The sequence below is a fragment of the Palaemon carinicauda genome, chromosome 8 (genome assembly GCF_036898095.1).
Source record: "Palaemon carinicauda isolate YSFRI2023 chromosome 8, ASM3689809v2, whole genome shotgun sequence".
Taxonomy (NCBI): Eukaryota; Metazoa; Arthropoda; class Malacostraca; order Decapoda; family Palaemonidae; genus Palaemon; species Palaemon carinicauda.
Window position 1 is genome coordinate 13,789,955 of NC_090732.1, and position 13,128 is coordinate 13,803,082.

General features: G+C 34.6%; 1 protein-coding gene across 2 annotated transcripts in view; it reads left to right on the top strand.

Annotated features, from left to right (window-relative positions):
• DAT (Sodium-dependent dopamine transporter) overlaps window positions 1–13,128 on the top strand; it is a 285,224-nt gene that overhangs the window by 117,411 nt on the left and 154,685 nt on the right. For both annotated transcript variants that reach the window (XM_068378502.1, XM_068378501.1), the window contains exon 2: window positions 5,328–5,652. In XM_068378502.1, the coding sequence (XP_068234603.1) occupies window positions 5,442–5,652 (211 nt within the window). In that variant the 5' untranslated portion in view covers window positions 5,328–5,441. The remainder of the gene's footprint in view (window positions 1–5,327; window positions 5,653–13,128) is intronic.

Sequence of the window (13,128 nt, forward strand, 5' to 3'; positions counted from 1 at the left end):
ACGAGTCAACATATAAACTTTTTATGGGTTTCCAACATTAGCTTTAAATGTGCTTAGAAAGGAGAAGATTGTGGAAAAAAAGGCTTTATTGTTCTATGTTAGTTCACAGTAGGCAAAATAGCAATGGAGGAACGTAATGGTGAGAAGAGGAGAGTACTGATTATCAACTGCCCAATTCCAGGTTGATAAGAACGTAAAAAAATATGCAATTTAGACAAGGAAATTGGATAAGGAATTAACCTATCTAATTAGGAGAAATATATATATATATATATATATATATATATATATGTATGTATATATATATATATATATATATATATATATATATATATATATATAAATTACAAGGGGTTTGAAACATAGAAGCGCTAGAAGTACGACATCACAGTATTTACAGAAACTGTATATACTGGAAGAAGGATGGAAAATGAGCCTCGATTTGTATGAGGAGGAAGTCAGGTATAAGATGGAAAACAGGAAGAAAGAGATTATTTTACGTGTAGTGATGTGATAGAAAATAATAATGTAGTCAATAAAAATTAACTTTAGAAATTGAGAATAAAGAGAAACTTTTCAGAAAATCATTGTTCATTATGGGGTTCAATACCGACAGTATTGTTTATAACGACAATAAACATTTTAAAGTAATTTGCAAATGGAGAGAAGCTGTCTGGTGTGAATGCAGTTCTGGTTTGTTGGAATAATTTAAAGAGTTTAGTGACGTTGAAAACAACTGTTTTAGAATTGTAAGAGGAATCAGAGGCGTCGAATCTAAAAGTTTTTAGAAGATAATGTTGGGGATACAAGAGGAGCAATTAATTAGTTGAAGAATTCATTAATACAAAGGATCTGTTGTAGGTATTATTATTATTATTATTATTATTATTATTATTATTATTATTATTATTGTTGTTGTTGTTGTTGTTGTTATATTTGAAGCTCTGACCCTAGTAACATGTGTTTAGACAATTAACCGAGTATTGATTTAAAATGGTTGTTACAAACCCACATAAGGTAGGCTTGAGAATAATTGGAAAAAAGCTACCCAGCGTGTATCCTAAAAGTACATCGAAAAATTACGAGATAGAACTGATAGAGGTTCAAGTAGAAAGGATATTGAGGAAGTAATGGTGTTGTAAAATAATCTGGCGAGAATATTAAAAAGTTTTGGAAACTGGAGCCACGAGTATTATTTTGGTAAAGTGAGTCTGACAGGAAATGATTTGTATAAGGATTGGAGTAAACCTAAGTGATGTTATTAGGAATACCCTACAGAGGAGTTATAGAATAGGTGAAAGAAGAGGAAGGCCGCAGGGTTTATGGCAAAAGCTTGAAAAGAAGAATAAAGTGTAACGAAACAATAGCTGGACTGTAGAAAAGTGATTATAAACCTAAAGGAATTACTAAGCTAACTCTTATTTTATGGATTAATATTAATTGGAAAAGAACAAACAATGTTGAAGGTAATGAAATGTATTAACTATGTATCCTTAGTATTTTTGTCACCTATTTCTTATTTGATAATGTTTATCTATATCGTTATCAGCGACAGTTGTGTTACTTTGATAATTGCATTATTATTATTATTGTTATTATTATTATTATTATTATTATTTGCTAAGCTACAATCATAGCTGGAAAAGCAGCATGCTATAAGCCCAATAGGGAAAATAGCCCGGTGAGGAAAGGAAATAAAGAAATAAATAACTAAAAGAGAAGTAATTAACGATTAAAACAAAATATTTTAAGAATATTAACAACATTAAAATAAATGTTTCATATATAAACTATAAATCTTAAAAGTAAAAAGGATCACCACGGTGAGAAAATTGTTAACATGCAAATAAATGCCAAGAGTTAAGGTTAAAGTTGAAAAGGAATCAGGTAATTTCTGATGGTTAATTCATGCAGAAAGAATTCAGTAAGATATTTGGGTGCAGAGCTTGCAGGTTAGATAGATCTAGGCTATCCTCCATGGTTCAAAGTTGGAAGGAGAGTAAGGAAAACTTTAAGAGTATTTGCTAGGTAGAAAAGCAATAGGGGATTTTTTGCAAGATCATGTCGGAGAACTTAATGTATGTAAAGGGCTTCAACATACTGTTATAGTCATAATCATCTACTATATTAAAATACGTTAACGATTTTAGTGGATTTCAGTTCACACTGTTTCGAGAACAACAACGAATACTTACAAATGTTTTTATTCAAGCCATAAATAAGATGACAAATGAACGTCAAACTTCATAAAAAAGTAATATTAATTACATTTACTGAATAAATCCTATAAAAACTGTATTAAGTATGTAGTTACTTTCAATAACATTGAGTGATATTTTTTCCATGATAAATGCAATTGTGATGAACAATACAAGCGTAGAGTACAATACCTTTAAAACGAGAGGTAAACCAAACCTAAGCAAAATGGTGAGCCGTTACACTATAATCAAGAGGACAGCTGCAATGTAAATAAACAAACGCGGTGATTAAAGAGAGACAAAAGGGTTGAGACAAAAAAAGAAATCCGCGCTTTAGACTTAAGAGTACATAACTGACAGGCTCGTGATAGGCACAGGAAGGGGGAGGGGAGTAAGACAATTGGATCCTTCAACTAGGGCGAATTTAGTTCGTCTATTGTTGGGGTAAGAAGAAGCAGAGGGTTGGGACGGATGACAGCGGAGAAAGAGAAGGGGAGAGGAGATGGAGGGAAAAAAAAAGAGAGAATGTTCCTTACTACTATCTTATAAGGAACTAGAGGGGCACTCAGTAGAGGGCAGACATCCGCCACGGTAGCTCATTTCTCGATATTTACCTTCACCTTCACCTTGACCTTTGACCTTGGAATTTAAAAATGGTATCACTTCCACGTCTCAGTATAACAATTACTTCATGAAAGTTTCACTGCTCTATGAGTAAAATTGTGGCCAATAAGTTGTTCACACATAAACAAACGGGCAAAAAGGCTGTGTAATACCACGGTCTTCCACTGTCTTGGGGTAGAGTTCTCTTGCTTGAGGCTACACTTAGGCACACTATCTGATTTCTCTTCCTCATAACACATATAAATATGATCGGCGCCCAAGCCCCCTCTCCACCCAAGCTAGGATCAGGGAGGGTGAGGCAATGGCTGCTGGTGACTCAATAGGTAGACCTATAGGCTACCCCAAACCCCCATCTTTGGCTCACAAGGATGGTGAGCTTGTATACAAAAAAAAAAAAAAAAAAAAAAACTATCGAACTTGAGCGGGACGTGAACCCCAGTGTGACGATCACCAGTCAGGGACGTTTCCAAAGGCCCCTACAATTGTTGGAATTGTTATTAAAGATTTGGTAATTATGAAAATCTTTCCGTCATTCTTGGTTGTATGAAGCGTTTTTTGGCTTCTCTAAATTTTGATGATGTCCATTGTCACTAAGGATGACCTGACCTTGTTGATAAGAGTGAATATATTATACTTGTTTTGTTATTTTACAATCATGCAATAGTACGATTTTTTTTTTGGGGGGGGTGGCAGACGATACAAGAAAACGCCCATAACTAAAATATAAATACTAACATAATGAAATTTATTTTGACGATGGGTTTACATTTGTTCATGGAGTAATAATTCTTTAAATGCAAAGTATTCTAGGAATATTGTATTCAGTGTTCAGAATGTTTTTTTTTTTTTTTAATGACACAGATTAATGCGATTATCAAAGTGATGCAACTGTCACTGATAAAGATATAGATTAACATTATCAATTAAGAAATGGGTAACAAAAATACTAAGAACATATCGTATTGATTAAACTGTAACGTTTTTTGTTTGAAAAAATAAAGTGGAAAAGAATCAGTTGCACAGCTTAAAGAAAAAGGCAGAATTGAGAATTGAAGATAGGAAATAAAGAGAAATAGAAGAACACATGGTAATCTTTTTTATGGTCATCTGATTCGGTGCTTACTTGAAGACTGCATTCACAGCATCATAGTGACGGGCGAAGGGAATAAAAAATGTATTTTTACCATTATTGTTATTATTATTATTATCATTATTATTATTATTATTATTATTATTATTATTATTGTTATTATTATTATTATTATTATTACACTAAGGCACAATATATAGATTTATCTATTATTGTTATTATTATTATTATTATTATTATTATTACACTAGGACACACTATATAGATTTATCTTCCTCATATGAAATATTTGTTTTAATGATTTTACTGTTTCTTAAAATATTTTATTTTAATTCTCTTATTTCCTTGTTTCCTTTCCTCACTGGGCTATTTTCCCTCTCGGAGCCCATACGCTTATAGCATCCTGCTTTTCCAACTACGGTTGTAGCTTGGCAAGTAATAACAATAATAAAATATAATTATTATTATTATTATTAGTAGTAGTAGTAGTAGTAGTAGTAGTAGTAGTATTAGCTAAGCTACAACCCTAGTTGGAAAAGCAAGATGCCATAAGCCCAATGGCTCCAAAAGAAAAGAATAGATTTCCTTTCACCCAAAATTATTCTATGGTTTTTTTTTTATATTGATTTAACAATGAAAGCATGGACTCAGGTAAAATAGAAAGCTAGAAAGAAGGGTATTCTGATGTTAGAGGAATTCCCCAGAACTCTATGAGAATTCTAATCACTCTGGAATAACTGATATTAATTTGCAAGCTGGGCTGTTCTTCCAGTGAAATAACTGTATTTCATTGCTCTGGACTTAATTGTTGAATAATAGTGTAAAATTAATTACTAATATAGAATTGATAACATGGCGTACTTCATAGAACACTAAAAGTTGCTGCAAAGATTCCAGGCAAAATAAGCCCCACCCCATGATGACGTCATATCTTAAAACATTTTCTATTCTTGTTATTTCCTTACACGAATTCATCTTCTTATACACTGTTTTCATCCAAATATTTGACCCATCAATCAAAACATTACATCCTTATGCCCAATGAACAAAGGAATCCAGGTTTTATATCAAAACTTTTATGAAAGTTATTCCATTCTTTGAGGAAACATCAAATGTATATATCTGACATTTTTACTACCACTTCATGCTTCAATTTTCTGTATTGTTTTCTTACGTTTCCTAACTTCGTGTATCGTTTTCTAACATTGTGTATCGTTTTCTAACAGTGTACTGTTTTCTAACATTTTCTTACTTTGTGTATTGTTTTCTAACTTTGTGTTTTAAACATTTTCTAACTTTGTGTATCGTTTTCTAACTTAGTGTACTGTTTTCTAACGTTTTCTTACTTTGTGTATTGTTTTCTAACTTTATGTGTTTTAAACATTTTCTAACTTTGTGTATTGTTTTCTCCGCAGGATAGCCTATATGCACGTCGCTACCGAAACGGCAGGATCGCATAAGGACTCTGCCCTTCAGCTGTTAATACTGGGCTTGTAGAACCCCTCAGCCGAAAGGCGCCGAGGCCCAAAATGGCTTGTGGGGACAAGAAATCCGCGGTGCCCTGCAGGGGAGGCGCGGACGTCGCTGCCCCCGGGGGTGAGACGGGGGTTGCCCTCACTGAAGGGGAGGAGAGAGAGACCTGGGGCAAGAAGGTCGACTTTCTGCTGTCCGTTATAGGCTTTGCTGTCGATCTGGCCAATGTCTGGAGGTTTCCTTATTTGTGTTATAAGAATGGTGGAGGTAAGTTCGACTCATTTTTCATTCCCTAAATCTGCTGTAAGAGACAAGGACTGAGTTTCAGTCCTTTCAGTAGCCTGCTCTAGCAGTCGTTAAAGGTTTGAGTTTCATTCCTTTCACTAGCCTGCTCTAGCAGTCGTTAAAGCACTGAGTTTCAGTCCTTTCTGTAGCCTGCTCTAGCAGTCGTTAAAGGACTGAGTTTCAGTCCTTTCTGTAGCCTGCTCTAGGAGTCGTTAGTGGACTGAGTTTCAGTATTTTCAGTAGCCTGCACTAGCAGTCGATAAAGGACCGAGTTTCAATCCTTCTTGCCTGCTCTAGCAGTCGATGAAGAACTGAGTTTCGGTCCTTTCAATAGCCTGTATCTAGCAGTCGATAAAGGACTGATTGTCAGTCCTTCCAGTAACCTGTTGTAGCATTTGATATCAATTAAGTGTGATAGACTTTTTCTTGATATAGATCTGGATGCAACAATCATCTGACCAATTCTGATTATCAAAGCTTATTTTCTTTTATTTACTTTAGCTCTTCACTATGTAACGTTATTTAGAATCAAGGAAGATAAGATGTTTGAGTTTACAGGAACTTTAATTTTAGTGTTAATGCATATATTTTGTTTTTATTTACACAGTAACAATCAGTTGAATTTCTTAAAAATTGATAGGTTTTCTCACTTCAATCCTCGTTTATCTATAACAGAAATCTATATTGTAAGATAGAAAGCGAAAGTTTGTAATCAAATAAGACTTGGCTCAACACTTTAAATAACGCAAAAAGCGAAACAAAATAATATATATAAAGTTTAGAATACCGACAGCTCAAGTTTATAATACGTTTATTTTAATACTGTAATGAAGTCAGCAGAAAATAAGGCCATTCTTTCAAAGCTGCCCAGAAGCGAAGTTGGCAAAGATAAGAAGATTACAAATGACAAAAGAAATAAGAAGACGAATAAAAGCCGTCAGTTTGAGCAAAAGCAAACGAGTTGAAAGACCATAAGTGGAGACTCCACGCACCTCTTAGCCAAGGAAAATGCCACACTCTTGGTAGTGTGCCTTTTACCCCCCAAATTCTCCGAGTGGCTCTTTGTGCCTCGTCCAAGTGTGGCTTTGGGCGATACTTTGCTTCTTGGCGGGGATTTTAAGCGTCTGAGGGACAGGAGGGGAGGGGTGGGGGCTGGGGGTCGGACCCCCCCCCCCCCGCCGTATTTACTACTGGCTGGGTGGAGAGAAGGGTGAGACCTTTTTTTTTCGGAAGAATAGAAGGACTAACTAGAAAAAAAAGAGTAGAGAATATAGAAAGACTAAATATATTTGTATTGAAATCACTTCACAACACCATATTTTTATATGATACTGCTGTTTTTTTCATTCAATAAGAGGTATTGATACCTCAAACTAATAACGTAAAACACAGGGGAATTATTTCCATAAATGAAACTGTTTTCCAAAAAAAGGAGGAAAAAATAGACTAAATATATTTTTGGTATGAAAATTACTACCAAACACTACCTTTTTATGTTATATACACTTAAAAACCGTAATTTTTATCGGAAATTCTTTATAAAAATATACTGTTCTCAGCCGTATTTTAGTAAAATACAGGCGACCGTAATTTTTCCTTACTTTGTTATTATAGTTTACGGGTTGGTGACCGTAATATATGTCCTTTACGTCAATATATCCGTTTTTAAAACGGTAAAAATCCCGGATTAATGTTGCCAGACATTTACCGTTCTTTTAATGCAAATGTTTAGCAATGTAGCTGTTTTTCATTCAATAACAACTATGAATATGGGCTTATCACAAACTACTAACCTATACTCAATTTTTTTAATGAGGTGCATTTGAACTGACTCGCAGCTGTGCCCTTTTACCTCGGAAAAGTTTCCTGCTCTCTGGTTGGTCAGAATTATCTTGTCCAACCAATCAGCGATCAGGAAACTTTTCCGAGCTTAAAGGGCACCCTTGCGAGTCGGTGCAAATTTGCCTAACTAGAAAGAATTGACTATAGAACACATGGAAATTGTTTCCAGGTTTAAATTGGATCATACTCAGGAACCTTTATACGTGATTAAAATGCCAAAGAAATACAATTTTTACGTAGGTTTGTTTGTAAGCGTAAAATCTTACTTTTAAAAAGTCATGTCCATTTTGAATCTGAATATGAAAAATGTGAAAACAAGAGTGAGACTTCAAACCCTACTCGAGATATTTTCTGGAAATCGTCTCTCTCTCTCTCTCTCTCTCTCTCTCTCTCTCTCTCTCTCTCTCTCTCTCTCTCTCTCTCTCTCTCTCTCTCTCACCTTTATTTCCACTTGAAATCCGCAAATTCTAAAAAGAGAAAGAGACAGGTAAATGACAACACAGATACCATCAGAGAAGGGGAGATGTGGGAGTGTTGGGTAGTGAACACTAACTAGGAAATAGAGAGAACGGTACTTTAAGGCTATTGTCAAGACCCTTAGCTTTAGTTAGGTTCAAATTCAAATGAACTAGCAATGCCTATTGAAAGGGACACTAGGTTAGAAAAGTGTCCTACCCAATATAGGAAGAATAATAAAATAAAATATCTGCATATGAGCGAGTCTTTTTGCTTACATGTTGTCAATGGAACCTAACATTAAGGGATAGGAAGTTGAAATATAGTTGAAGTTTCCTTGATTTTGAAACGAAATAAACTAGAAGGGCATCAGTAGAGCGCAGACGTCCGCCGTGGCACCTTGTTTGCTCGACCTTTTGCTTGACCTTGACCTTTACCCTTGACCTTAACATGCATTTATTGGCGTGGATTTTCATAGACTCAAATGTTAACCAAGTTTGAAGTCTCTGTGAAGAGGATGCCTAAACTTATGGCTGATTACGTGAATTTGACATTTTGCTTGACCATGACCTTGATCTTTGACCTTGACCTTCCAAGATTTAATCATTTCCAGCTTTTTGCAAAACAGTTAATCCCTGCAAGTTTCATTACTCTATGATTAAAATTGTGGCCAGGCAGGTGTTCACATACAAACACACACAAACACATAAACAGGGGTGAAAACGTAACCTCTTTCCAACTTCGTTGGTGGAGGTATTCAGTAAAATTATTTTTTACATAGGTCAGCGTAGAAATATGAAGCTATTTTCCAGCACTAGATCCTGATTTCTTTGGAAACGTCACAAAATCTTATCTAGCAAATTTCCTGCATTCAAATTCTTCTTTTACGAATTTAGCTAGTTTAGATACGATCCCCAGTAATCAGTATAAGGAAAACTAAAAGATTTTGATATAAAAGACATTTTTCTAAATACACTACATCTAATTTCGTTTCTTAGAGTCGTCTCCCACTTTCTTATCTCGATCCAAGCTTCTCTTCCATATCTGTTTGTTATTACGTCTACTAGTGGGGTCCCTCTTGAAAATCTCACATAAATAAGAAATTGTAGGACGTTCAGCAATACAATCCACAATTTTTCTACCTTTTTATTTCATTGAATGATACTCGAAAGCTTCAATGAAATAAAAAGGTAGATGTAGTGTATTTAGAGAAATGTCTTTTATATAATTTAACACCAAGATTCTTATATTTATTATCTTCTCTGGCGATGTGAACATAGTCACTTCAAAAGCTGACTGGCTAATAAAACTAAAAGTTTTTAAATTATTCGTAGTACAGTCATTCTCAGTCAATGCTGCGGACTTTTTCCTGTTGAACATTACAATTCTTCACCTTTTTATCCCGATCCCTCTGAATCTCGCCCGTCAAGCGATGCATGGTCGGATACTTATTTGTCTCAATAATTTCATTCTATGTAATGTAAGAAATTACTTAACTAGCTTTTAAAAAAGGCAGCAATGATTATTTGACAATATCGTCAGGTCTGTAGCATATAACATATATGATATAATTCAATCATTCGTCTTTAGTAAAAGACATAAAGCAATTTCAACGTATGAAATATTCATTCAATATGATGACTATATAGTATGGACCGGCAGGGATCACTTGCCTTGGTTAGATAGGAACTGGCTATCCTTTGATGTATCTAACCAATGAATCCTTTATGGATTCAGTTAAGCCCTTTGCGTCAATAGGCGTAGGAGGAGATGGTGATGACTATATACGCACCGCATGTGTTCAAGCAGCGTTCTTGTAAAAACATAACTGTAAATAAGGGACAAAGCTGAAATTAAGCCCGCAAGCGCAATTGATTAATGAAAACGTAATAAAATGAATAAATTATAGCAACGAAATCAGTATATGACTGCTTTCGAGCTAAGATTTTAAGGATGGTGTTACAAGGATACAGACATACAAATCTAGACTTAGTGGTTTCCCAATGCTTGGCACTATCATCTAGATTCGCTGCAACGAATGACCTGTGTTCTGTGCTACGAATCCAAACAAGAAACAATAGTGATTCTTTATGAATGAAAGGGTATACATCACCAGACCAACCACACGGCCAATGAAAGATGACATCTGACAAAGGCAACAATGCAATTCGTAAAAGTCTCAATTTAACCTCATCAACAAATTCAATTCAGTGATCCCATCCAATTCAGGCATACGACAATTACTCAGCCCAGCGTCTAGCACAAAAGGCACATTCGCCTATTACATCCACAAAGTGAAGAGTAAGAAACCCTTTAGCTCGGCTCCTCTGCAACGAACGACGAACTACATCCCATGCAAATAGCCACGTACCTACTTGCAGGGAATTGCAGTTGCCAATTCTAATGATATTCCATTACCCTTCAAACAACGCATCACAAATATCTAAACAGTACACGCCACTTTCTCGGAAAGTAGATGTTAAAAGGGGGAGAGGGTTTAACATTAAAGAGTAGAAGAATCAGAACGAATATATGGAATAACTGAATGAGTTAATAGGGGGACGTTGAAATCAGGGAAGTTGATAAGAGAGGGTCGGCAGCTGGGAGGGATGGTTATGTACTTCACGGGTGTCTATTTGTTCACAAGATTGGAGCTTCGCTCCTCTACTGTGAGGAAAAGGATGGGACTTGAGGGAGGGGAAGGGATGGTTAGCAAGGGGAATATAACAGAGGGGTTAACAGGATGAGGTGAAAAAAAAGATGAGCATAGAAAGAGAAGAAAGAAACGTGAGAGAACATGGAAGGAAAAACTATGGGGAAAAAAAATAGAATGTGTCGAGAAGACTGAAAGCAAGAACAATGAAGTGCCAGGAGATAACAAGCACGAAGGATGGGAAGTAGAAAAAACGATAAAAGATGTCAAGAGAGAAATGAGGAGGGAAAGTTTAGAGAATGCAAGGATACGGATAAGGAAAAAAAATTATTGTAAAAAATTAAGTTTTAGGGAAAGTCTTAAAACTGAATAAAGATTGACCTAATTATAAATCTAATCCCAGTCTGGCGAGCCATCAGGTATACAATTATATATGTATATATATATACAGTATATATATATATATATATATATATATATATATATATATATATATATATATATATATACAGTATATATATATATATATATATATACAGTATATATATATGTATATATATATATATATATATATATATATATATATATATATATATATATATATATATATATTAGTCGTAATTAGTTTACTGCAGGACAAAGGCCTCAGACATATTCCACTTGCATCTGTTTATGGTGTCTCTGTGCCAGTCTATGCCACCAAATATTCTTAGTTTTTCAGTCCATCGTCTTTTCTTCCATCCCTGCTTCTATTGCAATCTCCAGGAACCCATTCTGTTATTGTTAATGTCCGTCTATTATCTATCATTCTCATTATATGTCCTGTCCATGTTAATTTCCTTTTCTTACATGTTATAATATCCTCTACTTTAGTTTGCTCTCGTATCCATGTCACTCTTTTTCTGTCATATATATATATATATATATATATATATATATATATATATATATACACACACATATATATATATATATATATATATATACTGTATATATATATATATATATATATATATATATATATATATACTGTATATATATATATATATATATATATATATATATATATATATATATATATATATGTACACATTCATATTTATACGTGTGTGTGTCTGTGTGTGTGGTTGTTGTTGTGGGGGTGGGGCGTTGATTTCAAAAATAGATTGACCTTAATTAATAGTAGAGCGAAACGAAAACATCCTTTGGGTGTTGAGCCAGAGATGAACATTTAATGAAGCAAGGTTTAGTAGCAAACAGCCTCTTGAAGAAATAGGTCATAAAGGCTCATTAACAGCACATGAACATCATTATCTTGCATGCAATATTGTGCTTTCTTGACACGAAGGTCCTCGCTCTTAAAAAAAATCTTTCAGTTCATTGACCTCGATACGTTTAGGTTCCCTCGACTCTGGTGGTGAGACTCACATCGTAAAGGGTTAGATACGAAACCTCGAAATTCTAAACCAACAAATTATACTTGAAGGTTTGTAGATTTAACATCTTTAACTGATCAAGATCGTATAAAACCGGCTATCAAATCTTGGGTTCCATCATTTTTTTTTTATTATTAACAATAGAACTATAAAACGCCCTAAACTTTTGTACAGATTTTTCCTCTTTTAATTTGAGGTATCCTTAACCTTTTACTTGATGAGTTATTTCTCTCAGGTTATTTAAGCAAATAAAGTTGTCTGAATGGATAAAACAAGTAACAAAAAGGAAATAATAAAAAATGGTTTAGTTACATATTGTGCACAATATGGTGTTTAGATAACTAAGTAATGGAACAGGCCTGTACACATGCTCATTTTAGTGACTCCGTAGGTAGCTGAGTTTTACTAACTAATAAAACTTAAAAAAGGTCAACTAAGAGGTTTCATTTTTCTAATCTTTGAATAGACGTAAATTTGATGGCTGAATGCAGCAAAAAATATATTGGTTTGCAAGAAACTAATGTTCACGATAAAGATTACGAAGTATAGTTACATAGGCTGTAGTTGCATTGGTCAGAAAATATACACCGGTCAGAGTATCAGCACGCTACTGTCACACAGCTTTACTCAACTCAGCGAAAAATGACCGACTTCGTTTGAAAGGGATTTCCCCACTGTTGCCACGTCGCCACACATCATTGGCCTACTTTCGAACCCTTCCCCCATACTGTTTACCCATGGGTTATTCTCCTTCTTTGATTTATCCCTAATTCTCTCTGCTTATCCCTTCTAACACTTGCATGTTCATATATTCAATTTACTGTTTTTTAACAAATATTCACTTTAATGAATTATACTTTTTATGCATGATGTCACCCCATCTGTGCCTTCCTCTCCCAGTCATTCACCTCCCTCATCCCTCTCACCCTTCACGCAACTCCAACCGACCACCCACATGGCTCATTTTTTCCTTTTATCATAGACTATTTTTTTTTCTTTCGTAATTTATCCCTTCACATCAACATAGGCTTTTGCCTCCTCCACCACTCTTCTGTTGCTAATCATCCGTGG